A 14072-nucleotide genomic window follows, 5' to 3' on the forward strand; every position below is an offset into this window, starting at 1 on the left:
AAAGGAGCCTTTTTCCTATATTTCTTTCCCCCTCAAATATATATGTTATCCATATACTAGCCTTTGAATAGCTAGATTAAGAGGCCTATATAAGCTTTTAAAGAAGAAGTCTTTGAACAAGGCTATGATTATCAATCTTGGATCAGGGCTTAGGGTGAAAAATAGAGCATCATAAAGATGAATGTTATGTGTATGTATACTCATCTAACTCTATGTTAGGTTTAGGAGATCCTTCGAACGCCCTCCTTGTTACCTTAAGCTTTGTGCCTTAAACTTTTAGGATCCCAAACTTGTCTTTTATCCAATTAGATGTTGCCAAACCCCCTTTCTTTAGGGGTGGGACTAGTACCACCCAATACTACGGGTTCTTTTGCTATCCCTAGTTTTACCTATGTCATGTGCGTTATGATCATACATGTGGTCTTAGACTCTTAGGTATTTGACCTCATTAGTTAAACTTCCTTGATTTATTGCATTCAAGATGGTTAATGGGGCTAGTATTTTGTTAACAACTTGTCACTTTTTGAGATAACATATTAAATATTAATCTCATTTTTTTAGGGGGGGGGGGGGGGTGTCAAATTATGGATTCTAGCTCACAAATGAGGTCATATCTTTTGTGAGGCCCTTTGGAAGCAGATTATACCTAGTTTTTCATCAAGAACCCCCCCCCCCCCACTCCCCCCCCCCAAAAAAAAAAAAAAAAAAAAAGTTTTTCTTTTATTCTATTCACTCCCAGCACAAGAGCACTTATCGACTTTATTCACACATGACCACTCTATCTTAATTGTGTTTCACACATCTATTCCCAATAGGGGCTACTTCGACCTCTTGATATACAACCTTTGTTTTAAATTTATCTTTTCTTGCATGGTTGCGCATTCATTGTAATATTTGTATATTTGTTGTGCTCATATTTTGCACCTCTTGGTGCTTTACTACTTAGCATTCAAAACAATACAACAAAAGCCAATCTTTTAGTTGTTGATAAAATTTCTTTTTATCTTTAATGTGATTTTACTATACTAACACATTGGATGCTGGGCTTATCAATGGATCATATTTGGCTCATTCCAAATCCATGAGATCTAGGTCCATTTATAATAAACTCAAACTAGAATCGAATTAGCTAGATCCTTTAGATCCAAATTTTAAATTTACTAGATCTAAACAAGTCTAATGTATCTGGTGCTAAACCCATAGGCTTGTTGCACGCTCCGTGTTATTAAAGGCGTGCCTAGGTGCAAGGTGCACCTAGGTGCATCTTTGGCCCTTGGAATGCTCCCAGGCAGGCGTAGACCAGCTAGGCGCGTCTAAGCCCAAGGCTGCCTAGGCGCGCTTGGCTTTCTTCCAACTATTTTTACTGTTTAAGTGTTTATTGCTGCAATTTTTAATAGAATCATAATAGAAAAGGAAAATTTTCAGATTCCAATTCTAGTTATAACTAAATACTCATTGGAATTGGTATTTAGTTATTGGAATTGGTACTTTATTTATTGCTATAATTTTTAATAGAATCCTAATAGGAAAAGAAAACTTTTCAAATTCCAATTCCAATTATAACTAAATACTAATTGGAATTTGTATTTAGTTATTGGAATTGGTATTTTGTTTATTGCTGTAATTTTTAATAGAATCCTAATAGGAAAAGGAAACATTTCAGTTTCCAATTCCAGTTATAACTAAATACTAATTGGAATTGGTATTTTGTTTATTGTTGTAATTTTTAATAATAGGAAAAGAAACTTTTCAGATTCCAATTCCAATTATAAATAAATACTAAATTTACTGCTATGTAACTTGTTTTAATATTTTTTTTAATTAGTATATGTTGAATTTTTTTAATTTTCTTGATAACATGCTTGTAAATATTTTTTTTGGAGTTAAGACCTATTTTATACCTTATTCTTCAACTAGGACATATATATATATATTTTTAGTTAGCATGCGCCTAGTTCCACCAATGCACACGCCTTGCCTTGTCCTTGTGCCTCAGGCTCCAACACCCTTGTCCGTCTTGGGCCTTAAATAATATTGTGCACACCTAACTTGTTACGCTTTCCTAAAACTTATCATTCCTTAGTTGAGAAATGAAGCCCTAGTTTCCATCGTCGTGTTTTTAATCCTTGTCTCCATAGTCAAACTCCTCTTAAACTTGTTTGTCTTGCATAGAGGCGCTCCTAAACAACCCTATATCCACCACACTAGACACTCTGCTGCACACCCTCAGTTGGAGATTGTCCATTCATTCTTGACATTGCTTTTGCATTGCCTTCTTCATCACCTCCCACACCTTATGCCTCAGGTCCCATAAATACATTGGGATGACGCTTTAAATCCAACAACCCCACTTGAATGCAATTGACGTCATTGACGATGATGATATGCTCAATCTTCTCCATGTTGACCAGTTTGGATGCAAAGGGTAAAGAAAGGAGGATTCAACAATGCCTTGCTAGGGTCATACTCCATGTCAACCATGACAAGGCCAACAATCTCATTGAGGGTGGGGGAGGTGACTTGGTGAAGAGGAAGAGACTGGCATTGAAGAGAGAGTATAGAGATGAGCATGAAGACAACCTTGCATATGTTGGATTGTGGTTAATCTCCAGTGGGGTGGAGGAGGTTGTGGAGGTTGGAGGGATTTTGTTGTGATCTTCTTTTTTCCTTTTAGCCTTTTTATTTTCATTTTTACGTGTTTTTAACTTTGGGCCAAACTGGCTCTTTGGGCTAGATTAATACCATTTGCATGTTGGGTCTAGTTTAATGAGTTCCAACCCTTCTTTAAATAGATCTAGTTTGAGTCTCTATCTTAATGGATTTGGAGATGGTTTGGATTTAGTGGATCTAGGGTGGGTTCCTGGACCATTAACAAGCTTACTAGATGCACCACACTTCTCCATCTTAATCATTCCATCATAATTTTATGAGTAACATCCTCAAGAATATCCATATCTTTTTCAAAAATGGATCAATGATAGTCAAACTGATTTTTTTTTTTTTTTTAAATGATTTGATCTTAAAGTCTCATTATGTATTTGGGTTCCAATCTACTCAACATATATTTTTACAAAATTTACGTTTCATATATTTGTTTTTCAATTTGCTAAACTTAAGGCGTGTAGATTTTCAAGGGTCCCCATATATCGTGCTTAGTTTTCATTTCTTTTGTCTCATCTTCAGAGCCAATGTCATATGCAAATTGTGTACACGAAGGCACCTAACTCAACCTTTGGGTCTGAGAAAATTTGAGGTTATTTCCCCTTTGATAATCTTGCTCATATCTTCTTTTCCACATAATTGTTAATCCCAGGATCCCTAGTGCTAACCCTACCATAAACTCAATAGTAGATAGGTATTATTCTCCCCAAGAGTATTACTTTTTCCTACTATATGGATCATTGATATTATTACACTGTCATGTGGTCTCATGTTTATACTTAGAAATGGAAAATTTTTGTAGGAAAAGGAAGAAGTTTTTGAAGAAAGGATTATGTCTTAAACCAAAAAGGGGTTTAGTTATGTCATGGGAAGTCAAGTTCCTTGCCCCTACATGGGTGAGAGAAAAAATAATTTAGTTAAGCTATATGTTTAGAAACTTCCATTCCTTAGTAAAAAACATATATGCACTTTGTCCCCACAAGCCATGATGAAGGTGAGAGTTCAAGATTTTTTTCTCTTATACAACCACACATCCATGTATGTCTTAATCGATGGATCCCACAAGCAAATAATGTTTCTAGTCATTAATGAGTATTTATACCCATCTCTAGAGTGTGCGCTACTCAAGCTTATTGGAACAAAAGTATAATTTTGTGCTTCCTCATTTATGTACAAGATATGAAGTGTGATATTATGCTACATGTGCTTATTCTATATTTACTCGAGCTCAAGTCAAACATGTTTGGAGCTTGTTACTTTTTAAGTATTATAGTACCACCCATAGTTACTAGGTCCCCTCTCACCCAATGGAATCGCAATCTAGACCACATGTTTAGGATTGTGATTCTTTTGCATCCTAGGATTTCAAGGAATGCAATTTGAATCCCCAATAATGGGGATCACATGCAATGCATTTGTAGTTAAAAATCATTAAAAACTAGGGACAAAACTCAAAGTCAGAAGAACAATTTTCGAAGAAAATTAGAGCAAAGAAAGTTTGCTTACCTCACTTTCTTATATATTCTATTCCTTCTTAAATTATATTCCAACCTAACTTATTTTTCATTCCATAAGTTGTACAAGAACATAAAAAAGAATTCAATATAAAACAAAACAAAACTACTCAACTTCTATAATAGTGAAGTATTAATCCAACTAATTTTGACCTAGGTACAACTATTAAACATACCACAACTATTAACGAACCAATTAAGAATATCCTCTTTGTGCAACAATATTAGCATTCTTTCATGCCTCGTAATTGTTCCCATACCACGACCTAAAGTAACTATGGTATAGCCTAGTCAAGTGGAAGCAAGTTTGTCTTTCTAGGAGTGAGGGTGAACTAGGAATAACAAATTTTGTTCCATTCAACAAAGTCTTGTTGGTAAGTGGTTAAGAGGTTCACTTTACAACTGGAGGGGTTGTGGAGGGAAGTGATATTATATAAATGTGGTAATTAGTAGGAAGGTTGGCATACATATTGGTGTTTTTTCTCTATTTGGTGTTGGTGGTTAAGGTGAGAGATGGTTTTGGGGTATGCCTTTACCAAAGAGTTGGTGCAATGGCTATTGTCAGATCAATTTCTTGACTTATTTTCACTACTTGTCAATAAAGAGCTGGTCATGGCTGGGTTGTTTTCCTCTAATGGTGGAGCACAATTTTTAGGCTTTAGATGAGGCCTTTTAAGGGACTCATCATTAGCTTTCTTTAGCTTACTTTAGGGTTGTCCTGTGATTGAGTGAAGGTGGATAGATGGTTGTTGAATTTGAGCCCAACACAAGGGGGACGTTCATTATTCACTGTTTTTTGGTGCTCTCTGTGAAAAAGGTTTGTATGGCTCTTCCTTGTAAATTGGTGTGAGATCAAGTGCTTCCTAGAGTTGCCTTTTGCATATGGTTAGCTGCCCTTGGGGCTATTGATCTCTTGAGAAGGCATGCACAAGTTCTGCTGCGTGGTTGTTATATGTATTAAAGCATTAGCAAATCTGGGGACTAACAAATCCAGGGGAGGAGGGGCCGTTTGTGTGTGTGTTTGTGTGTCTAGAGGGTTGTATTATTTTTTAAGGGTACATTGACCACACCCCGCCCGCCGGGGGGGGGGGGGGGGGGGACTTTGGCTATTTGACTCAAAACACCCCCTAAATTATAAAATTGATCCAATTAGTCGCTAAACATTCCAAAATTTGCCATAGCACCTCCTTTGTTACTAACAATGTTAAGTAAATTGACCACACACCTCCTGAACTTTGGGTCTTTGGCCTTGACACCCATGTACTCTCACCTTTCACCAAATCAATCCCCAAAACTTCCCGAAAAGGCTAAGACTGATTTGGCAAAAAATAGAAGTTCAGGGGGTGTCAAAGGCACATACCAAAAGTTCATGAGGTGTACGGTCAATTTATTACTTAATGTCATTAATAACGATGGGGGTGTATGGCTATTTTTGGGAAAGTTTAGGGACTAATTGGGCCAATTTTAAAGGGGGGTGTCTTGAGTCAAATAGCCAAAGCTCAGGGGTTGTATGGTTAATTTACCCATTTTTTAATTGAGAAGAATTCATAACTAGCCCAAAACAAATGCACATAATTGTTTTTAGCCACTTTTCTGAAAAAAATTATTTTTAGCCACTCAAACAAACTAATTACATTTTATAGCCACTCAAACAAACTAATTACACTCTATAGCCACTTTTTTTTTTTTTTTCATTGTTTTCAAAACTCTACTTAACTGGAAATGTGACAGGATCAAAACTGGATGGGTTAAAACCTATAAAAAAATGACAGGCTTAAAAAATAATTGACAGAGTCAAAACTGGAAAGTGGCTGTTTTCAGCAATTAGTTTGTTTGAGTGGCTGAAAATGATTTTTTTCAGAAAAGTGGCTAAAAACGAATTTTTTTTTTAGACATGGTTAGTTTGTGCAATTTCCATTTTTTTTTTTTTTTTTTAATTTGTGGCCGAGGATGAATTCCTGCTTTTTATGTCTTCTGTTGTGCGATATTTGGATGATTTACTTTCTTTTGCTTTTAAATGGTTTGTCTCCTTAATGCAGTTTTTGGATGTAAATATTTGTTTATTTATCAAAATTATTTTCAATCACAATATCTTATAATTTGAATTATTTAGGCTTCCTGCTTTCAAATTTGGGTTACAACAGTAATCTTGCATTTTCAATTCTATAACATCATATTTGCTTAGATGAAGAAAGATGAAGAAAATATCATGCAGTATCTTTCACTATGTTTAGTCATATGTGTCAACTATGAAAGTTTATCTGGAGTAGTATTGTTAAGGATAAATCCACTTCATGCTGGATGTATAAAGGAAACAGGACAGGAAAGAAAATGATTTGATTACTATTAGGCAGTTTATTCAGTTGTTGATGTGGCTAGGTAGTTTTAATTCTGTTTCAACAAACAGCAATGTTTGCTCACGTTTTTACCGCCAATTGTCAGTAACAGTTAGTTTTTTAGAGATTCTCTTGAGTAATATATAAACTCAACAGGTCTCATTGTATCTTTTGAGATTCAGTCTTATATCCTAAATTTTTCTCTCGATTTTCTCTTCTCTTCTTTCTTCTCCTTCCTTTTACAAGTATAGTATAACTGTTACTCTTCATACTTGTATGGGACAAGTTCTTACAGTTTCTTCTTGTTTTAATTGAGCTTCTAGATGATTGTGTTAGGGTTTCATGCCTATTATATCTTTTGAATATTCAACAGGAAGGACGTAGAAAGATATTTGTTTGACATCCATGAGGGAAGTAAAGAAAAATATGAATGTAATAGGTTTTTTTCCTTTCTAAATTTATTGTGATTGTAAGTAGAGTCATAAGTAGTTTTCTGACACAGTCCTCCTGAACAAATAGGTCGACTGACCTGGTGTCTTAAATTAATCTGTTGCTGAAGCCATTCTAAACAGCCCATTGCTTCAATTGTGACATGTTTACATTACCTCAAGCATTCCATTTAACTCTTTTTTTTTTGGGTGGGGAGTTGTGGTTGGAAGGCGGTAAAATGATACAAAATATCATCCAAATTTTCTTTAAGTTAAAAGTTTGCAGGGCCCAGGGATATAGTCCAGGGATTTTGTAGTGTTGCAAGATCATCATGGGTCTTGAGGTGCAGAATGCTTGCTTGTCCTTGAAAGCTTGGAATTGGGCAATGATGGGACTTTGTAAAGCAAGTTTATACCTTTCCGTGCAAATGAAACATAGGTCAATATAATTTCTGCTTGGTTGATGTTAACTCAAGCAACATATGTGTCTCTTATGTAGACTGGGTTCAGAATGTTTGGTTGCCCCTTGCCGTTCACATTATTCAGTGATGGGAACCTAGTTTGGTTTAAATTTAGTACAGTGTACTGAAATTTCTGTGTTATTTTATTTCATCGTGATTCTTATTTTTCTACTTTATCGTTGAATTACAACAAATTTAGGATAAAGATTTGGGTTATTATATATTATATGCAGGTACGTTCCATCTTTCTTACCACCTCCTTCATCCAAGGGAAAAGAATATGAGAAGAAGGTTAGTCTGCCTAGTTTGTCATTCTCTCCTTTTGATTTTGCTTCAGTTAGCTGGTCTTGTTAATGCATTTTGTTTTTTCTTCTCTATTTATTTTAATTACTTGTAGAAGGAGGAGGAGAAGCCGAAAGAGAGAGAGAAAGGGAAGTCAAGGAACATTGATCATTTTATGGAGGAGTTGAAGCATGAACAAGAAATGAGGGAAAGGCGGAACCAGGAGCGTGAACACTGGCGTGATGGGCACCACAGCGAAAATTCTGCCGTAAGTGGCTTCTTGACCAAGCTGCTTCTTATGTGTTGAATAACATTAAGTTTGATTGGTTTACATACACAGATTATTTCTCTCAAGCTTTGTCTATACTAGTTTTCTCTTTTCATTATTTCTTTTTAAAGGTATAATTCAAACAGTTCCATGGTTATGTGGAAATTGGTTTATGTAGTCGCACATGGTTTTGACCATGGCATCTGTGCTTCACAGTTCTTTGAGCCCATGACCACCATGTATTGGACTTCTGGATATTTTTGGTCCTGGATTATTCACATCATGTGGGGAAAGTAACTTTATCATCTATTGTCCAATTTATTGAATGTCACATATATTATTCACATAGCCTATCTTTGTTTCTCACCTTTGATGTTTGTATTGGAAGCATGTGTTTATGAATGTTACTTTGTCAGCCATCCAGCCGATTTGATGAACTGCCTGATGACTTTGATCCAAGTGGGAAGCCTGGATCATTTGATGATGGAGATCCGCAAACTACAAACCTTTATGTTGGAAATTTGTCCCCTCAGGTTTGATTGTGGTTCTGATGCATTTGGCTCTCTTACGGACTTCTTATTTATCTAAGCAACTCTAAGCTAGCTTGGTTAAAGTTTTCCCTCTATATTTTAGGTGGATGAGAATTTTCTTTTGCGGACTTTTGGAAGATTTGGGCCTATTGCTAGTGTGAAAATAATGTGGCCTAGGACTGAGGAGGAACGTAGGCGGCAAAGAAATTGTGGCTTTGTGGCTTTCATGAACAGAGCTGATGCACAGGCTGCAAAGGATGAAATGCAAGGTCTAGTTCTCTATATTTTCATTTAAAATATCAAATGATTGTCTTCTGCATATATATATATGTGTATATATATACTGCTATACGTGTTTGAATTAGTTTTGTCTATTTTCTCTGAAAAAAAAAAAGGTATACTCTGGAAAAAAAAGCTTACTCTGTCAGTCTTCCTACTTTGCATATGCATTTATGTGCGGAAGTACTAACTTCTATTTCATTCTTTCCCCAAATATCTGAGACTTTGTCAAATATTTGCAAGCTCCAGTTCATATGCCTTTTATTTTTTTAGTAAGTTTCTAAATTAGTTTTGAATTTGCTCCCAGTGTACCATTGGTTTAATATGTTAGACGTGGTTGCTTGCTTGTTAAGACGTGGCCCAAGTCTTCCTGTTTGGAAATGTCCATAATTTGAGCAACAAAACCTGAGGTCAGAAACAAAGGAGGGTAGGGAATGGTGTATGTGCATATTTCCGGTGAATATTGAGTATAATCACAACGAGACTAATGAGCTACCACCTCTATGCAAAAGAAGAGGGTCAGATTACTTATCAGAAAAAAAAGCTGGAAGAAAAACAAAAAAAGAGGATCAAATTAAGTGCTGTTGTTTGTCCTATGAACATCAATCACTGAGAAGTGTACCACATCCAAAAGGAAGAGAATGATGTGTGACTACAATGAGCTCTAAATAACTATTTCCTACAAAAATATTAACCTTAATGAATTGATTTGTCTGAATTGTTAAATCATTTGTCTTAGATTAGTTAAAAGGCTCGGGAGGATATTTGTCAGGGATGTATTTGGTATTTCAAGGGTTAGTTTCTAGAAGGTTGGTTAGTATTGTAACGACTATTATCACGGTCGGTTTGTTACCTTGTAATGTTCGCTCCTTATGTATTATAAATTGGGGGTCGGGGAGGTCTCATTTGAGTCATTGATTTTTTTATCTTGAGTGGGAAGAGATTGAGTATGTGCTGTGTGTGAGAGAAAAGTAGTCTGGTTTTGTAATCTCAAAATTCTGTATAGCCTGCGTGTATAGGGTTGTGAGAGAACTATGAGTAGTTCATGTAATCATCTATTGTGTTTTCAAGATAGTCGAAGAAAGGCCAAAGGCAGTCTGGACGTTGGTTCTTCATTTGGAGAATTGAGCTAGGATAAAATCCCGGCTTCTTGTGTGTGTTTGTTCTGTTTTTATTTTTTTCTATATTTTGTGTTTTTCTCTTTCGTGTGTGGAGTGTTTCGTATTGTTTTTGCGAATTGAGAGATTGATTGTATGAGGCGAAGGACTGGGATTACAGTATCAGAGCAGGTGTCGTCACCTTTCAAGAAATCAAGAAACTCACGAAAAGGGAATTGATAAGGGCAGTTGATCATGGCCTCTTCTTCATCCGTCTCAAGGCATGACATTGAGAAGTTTGATGGGCAAAACGACTTTGCCTGCTGGAAGATGAATATAAGTGCTCTCCTCGGCAATCTTGGCCTTGAGGAGGCATTGGAAGGAAAATCTAAAATGCCCAAAACCTACATGGAAGAACAGAAGAAGGATATCCTCAAGAAGGCCTACAACACACTGATTCTAAGTCTCGATGATAAGGTTTTAAGGGAGGTGTCCAAAATGAAGACAACAACGGAGATTTGGCTCAAGCTGGAGAGTCTCTACATGACAAAGTCCCTTTCTAGACGTCTCTACCTAAAGTCCAGGTTCTTTGCTTTTAAAATGCATGATAATCAAAGACTTCAAGATCACATAGATGAGTCTAATAAACTCTATTTAGATCTTGAAAACATAGATGTCAAATATGATGATGAGGACAAGGAATTAGTCTTGCTCCATTCTTTATCTAGGTCTTATGAGACTTTTGTTGATATCTTGAAACATGGTAGACACCTTAACACTAGAGATGTGATAGGTGCCCTGAATTCTAAGGATTTAAGGAGCAAGGTGGAGGGAAAATCCTCCACAGGGGATGTCCTGACTGTAAGATTTAGAAGCTTTAAGAGAGACCCTAGAGGTAGGGGAAAATTTAGGTTGAGGTCTAGGACATGAAAGAATCCTATAAGATATTACCATTGTCATGAAGAAGGCCACATTAAGAGACATTGCCCCAAGAAAAAGGAGGACTTTCTCGATAAGGAGAATGCTGATGGGGGTGTAAATGTGTGTGAATTTGGGTATGACAGTGTTGATGCACTGGTAGTTTCAGAAAGAACCGAGTCTAATGATTGGGTTATAGACTCCGGTTGCTCTTACCACATGACCCCTAAGAAGCATTGGCTGCTTAATTATCAAGAGATAAATGGGGGAAAGGTCTTGCTAGGCAATGACCATGAGTGTAAAGTATTAGGGATTGGTGATGTAGGGCTGAAAATTCATGATGGATTATATAAAACCCTCACTGCAACGAGGCACGTTCCAAAACTCAAGAGAAACTTAATTTCTCTTGGTGAGTTGGATAGGAATGGCCTTAAATTTAAGGGCAAGGGTGTATTATTGAAAATATCATAGGGATCCCTACTATGCATGAAGGTAGTGTTGCAGAATGGCATATGCCTTCTGCAAGCAACCACCTTGAATGGTGAAGCTGCAGTGGCAAGTAGCAATGTCCAAAAACAAGCAAGGTTGTGGCATCTACGGATGTCACACATAAGTGAGCAAAGGCTCAAGGAACTTGCCAAGCAAGGTATTTTAGGGCATAGTCAAGTTATTAGACTAAGTAAATGTGAGTCCTGTATCTATGGCAAAGCTGCCGAAGTAAAGTTTAGCAAGACATCCATTCATTCGTCTAAATCATCCCTAGATTATATTCACTCGGATTTGTGGGGGCCAGCTCAAACCCTAACCCATGGTGGCTCTCGATATTTCCTATCAATCACTCTGGAATGTTATGGGTTTATGTCTTAAAAACAAAGGATCATACCTTTGAGGCGTTTAGGACATGGAAAAAGATGATAGAGAATCAAAAGGGCAGGTCTATCAAAACCATAAGAACTGATAATGGGCTTGAATTCTGCAATAGGGAGTTCAACCAAATATGCAAGTGTTAAGGATTGTCTAGAGTTAGTGATAGATTAAATATGCAGTCTTGTATGCGGTTCTGATTAGTTGATAGGCTGGGGGCTTTCTTGTAATAATTAGTTATTAATGAAGGGCAAAACTGGTAATATCATATCCAGCCCTAGGAATTATCACCCTATTCTCTATAAATAGGGTAGGGGGGCTGAGGGATAGAGAACCGCATGTTCTCTTCTGATTTCACAAGAGCTTTGAGAGTGAGAAAGCTGTGAGTTATAGTTTTGTACTCTTTTGAGAATGCTTGTATCGTGAGAGAGAGAAGAGATAAGTCTTGTACTGTTTTCATCAATAAAGAAGGCTGTGCTCGGTGGTGATTTGAAGGCTGGATGTAGTGCCAATTCATTGGCATGAACCAGGATAAATTCTGTCTTCTTATATGGTTTGAATATTTTCTTTCTTGTTCGGTTCTTGCACTTAAATTCTGTTCTTCTATAGACTGTTGCGTTGGTTGTGGGTTGTAGGTGAGTTAGAAGTGTTTGGAGGGTTGTTTGATCGGTTTCTTAGAGGGTTTAAAGGCTGTCAGTGCTCCCAATTTATAACAGCAAGGATAGTGGGATTGAGACACTTGACTGTCCTGGGTAACTCTAAATAAAATGGGTTGGCTGAAAGAATGAATAGGACCCTATTGGAAAGGGTAAGATGCATGCTCTTCTACCCCTAGGGCACATGTCAAGTGGTTGGGCCATGATAAGATGGGATTTGTACCAATAGATTATGGGTTCGACTCCTTACTCTACGCAATGAGACAAAGCTTCCACCTGCGATTTACTTCCTCTGTCGAAATCGAGGGCACAAGCGACAAGGGACTGCGCAAGGGCGGTAATCCCAAGATGCATGCCCCTTCCATGCAAATATGCCCAAGTCATTTTGGGGAGAGACAGTTTCAACTGTAACCCATGTGATAAATAGGTCACCATCAGCTACCATTGAATTTCAAACCCCCCATGAAAGATGGACAATGCAAAAGCCAAGTCTAAGTCACCTTAGGGTATTTGGATGCTTAGCCTATGCTCATGTGAAGCAAGGCAAGCTGGAACCTAGGGCCAAGAAATGCTTATTCATAGGACACCTCATTGGTGTAAAAGGCTACAAATTATGGAACCTTGAACCAGAAAGGCCTAGAATAATAGTTTCAAGAGATGTGACATTTGATGAAGGTTTTGCCATGAGAAATAAGGAAACACAGCCAGACTTAGGGGAAAATACTAGGTCCATAGATGTGGAAATTAAAGGAGTAGTGTTTGAAAACACCCAAGAAGTATCTGAAAGTGATTAGGATCTGGATGATTAGGTCTAGGAAGAGAATCAGGACCAGGACTCAACTCAATAGGAGGAGAATGAAGAAGGTAGTGATGCTGACTCCAGCCTAGGAGATTAGCCAGACACATCTAGATACAGTGTGGCTAGGGATAGGCAGCAAAGGAGCCAAAGGCCTCCCTAGTGATATGGTTTCTTAGACTTGGTGGCATATGTACTATCAAGTGCATCGGAAAGTGTAGGAGATGAACCCCTCACCTATGAAGAGGCAATGGCCTCTAAAGAATCAAGAAAGTGGATGGAAGCCATGAAGTCAAAAATTGCATCCTTAAGGAAGAACCAAACCCGGGATCTGGTTGATAAGCCAAAAGGACAGCGTATAGTGGGCTGTAAATGGCTTTACAAAATAAAGGAAGGTGATGGATAACCCTAAACCTTAGGTATAAGGCTAGGTTGGTTGCTAAGGGCTTTACCCAAGTTCAAGGAATAGATTTCAATGAGGTTTTCGCACCTGTTGTGAGACATACCTCAATTAGAGTGCTGTTGGTCATCACTGCTCACTTAAACCTAAAATTGGAGCAATTGGATGTAACAACAACTTTTCTTCATGGAGACTTAGATGAGAGAATTCTAATGGATCAGCCTAAAGGCTTTGAGTCTAGAGGAAAGGTGGAGAAGGCGTGTTTGCTTAAGAAATCCCTTTATGGGCTTAAGCAGTTTCCAAGACAATGGTATAGAAAATTTGATATTATTATGATGAAACAAGGGTATCTTAGAAGTTCTTATGGTTGCTGTGTTTACTTTAAACATATCTCACTTAACATCTCAATCTACTCGCTTCTCTATGTTGATGACATGCTCATAGCAAGTCAATCCGAGCAAGAGATTCAGCAACTAAAGCTGAGACTAAAATCTGAATTTGAGATGAAGGAACTAGGTGAAGCAAAGAAAATTCTAGGGATAAAAATCTTTAAAAGCAAACAACAAAGGAAAATTTATCTAT

At 37.2% G+C, this 14072-nt stretch overlaps 1 protein-coding gene across 2 annotated transcripts in view; it reads left to right on the forward strand.

Moving 5' to 3' along the window:
• Positions 1–14072, forward strand: part of LOC127809344 (protein RRC1) — a 33141-nt gene that overhangs the window by 6010 nt on the left and 13059 nt on the right. For both annotated transcript variants that reach the window (XM_052348110.1, XM_052348112.1), the window contains 4 exons: positions 7634–7691; positions 7798–7950; positions 8367–8483; positions 8584–8749. In XM_052348110.1, the coding sequence (XP_052204070.1) occupies positions 7634–7691; positions 7798–7950; positions 8367–8483; positions 8584–8749 (494 nt within the window). The remainder of the gene's footprint in view (positions 1–7633; positions 7692–7797; positions 7951–8366; positions 8484–8583; positions 8750–14072) is intronic.

Source organism: Diospyros lotus, chromosome 1 (genome assembly GCF_014633365.1).
Source record: "Diospyros lotus cultivar Yz01 chromosome 1, ASM1463336v1, whole genome shotgun sequence".
Classification (NCBI taxonomy): Eukaryota; Viridiplantae; Streptophyta; class Magnoliopsida; order Ericales; family Ebenaceae; genus Diospyros; species Diospyros lotus.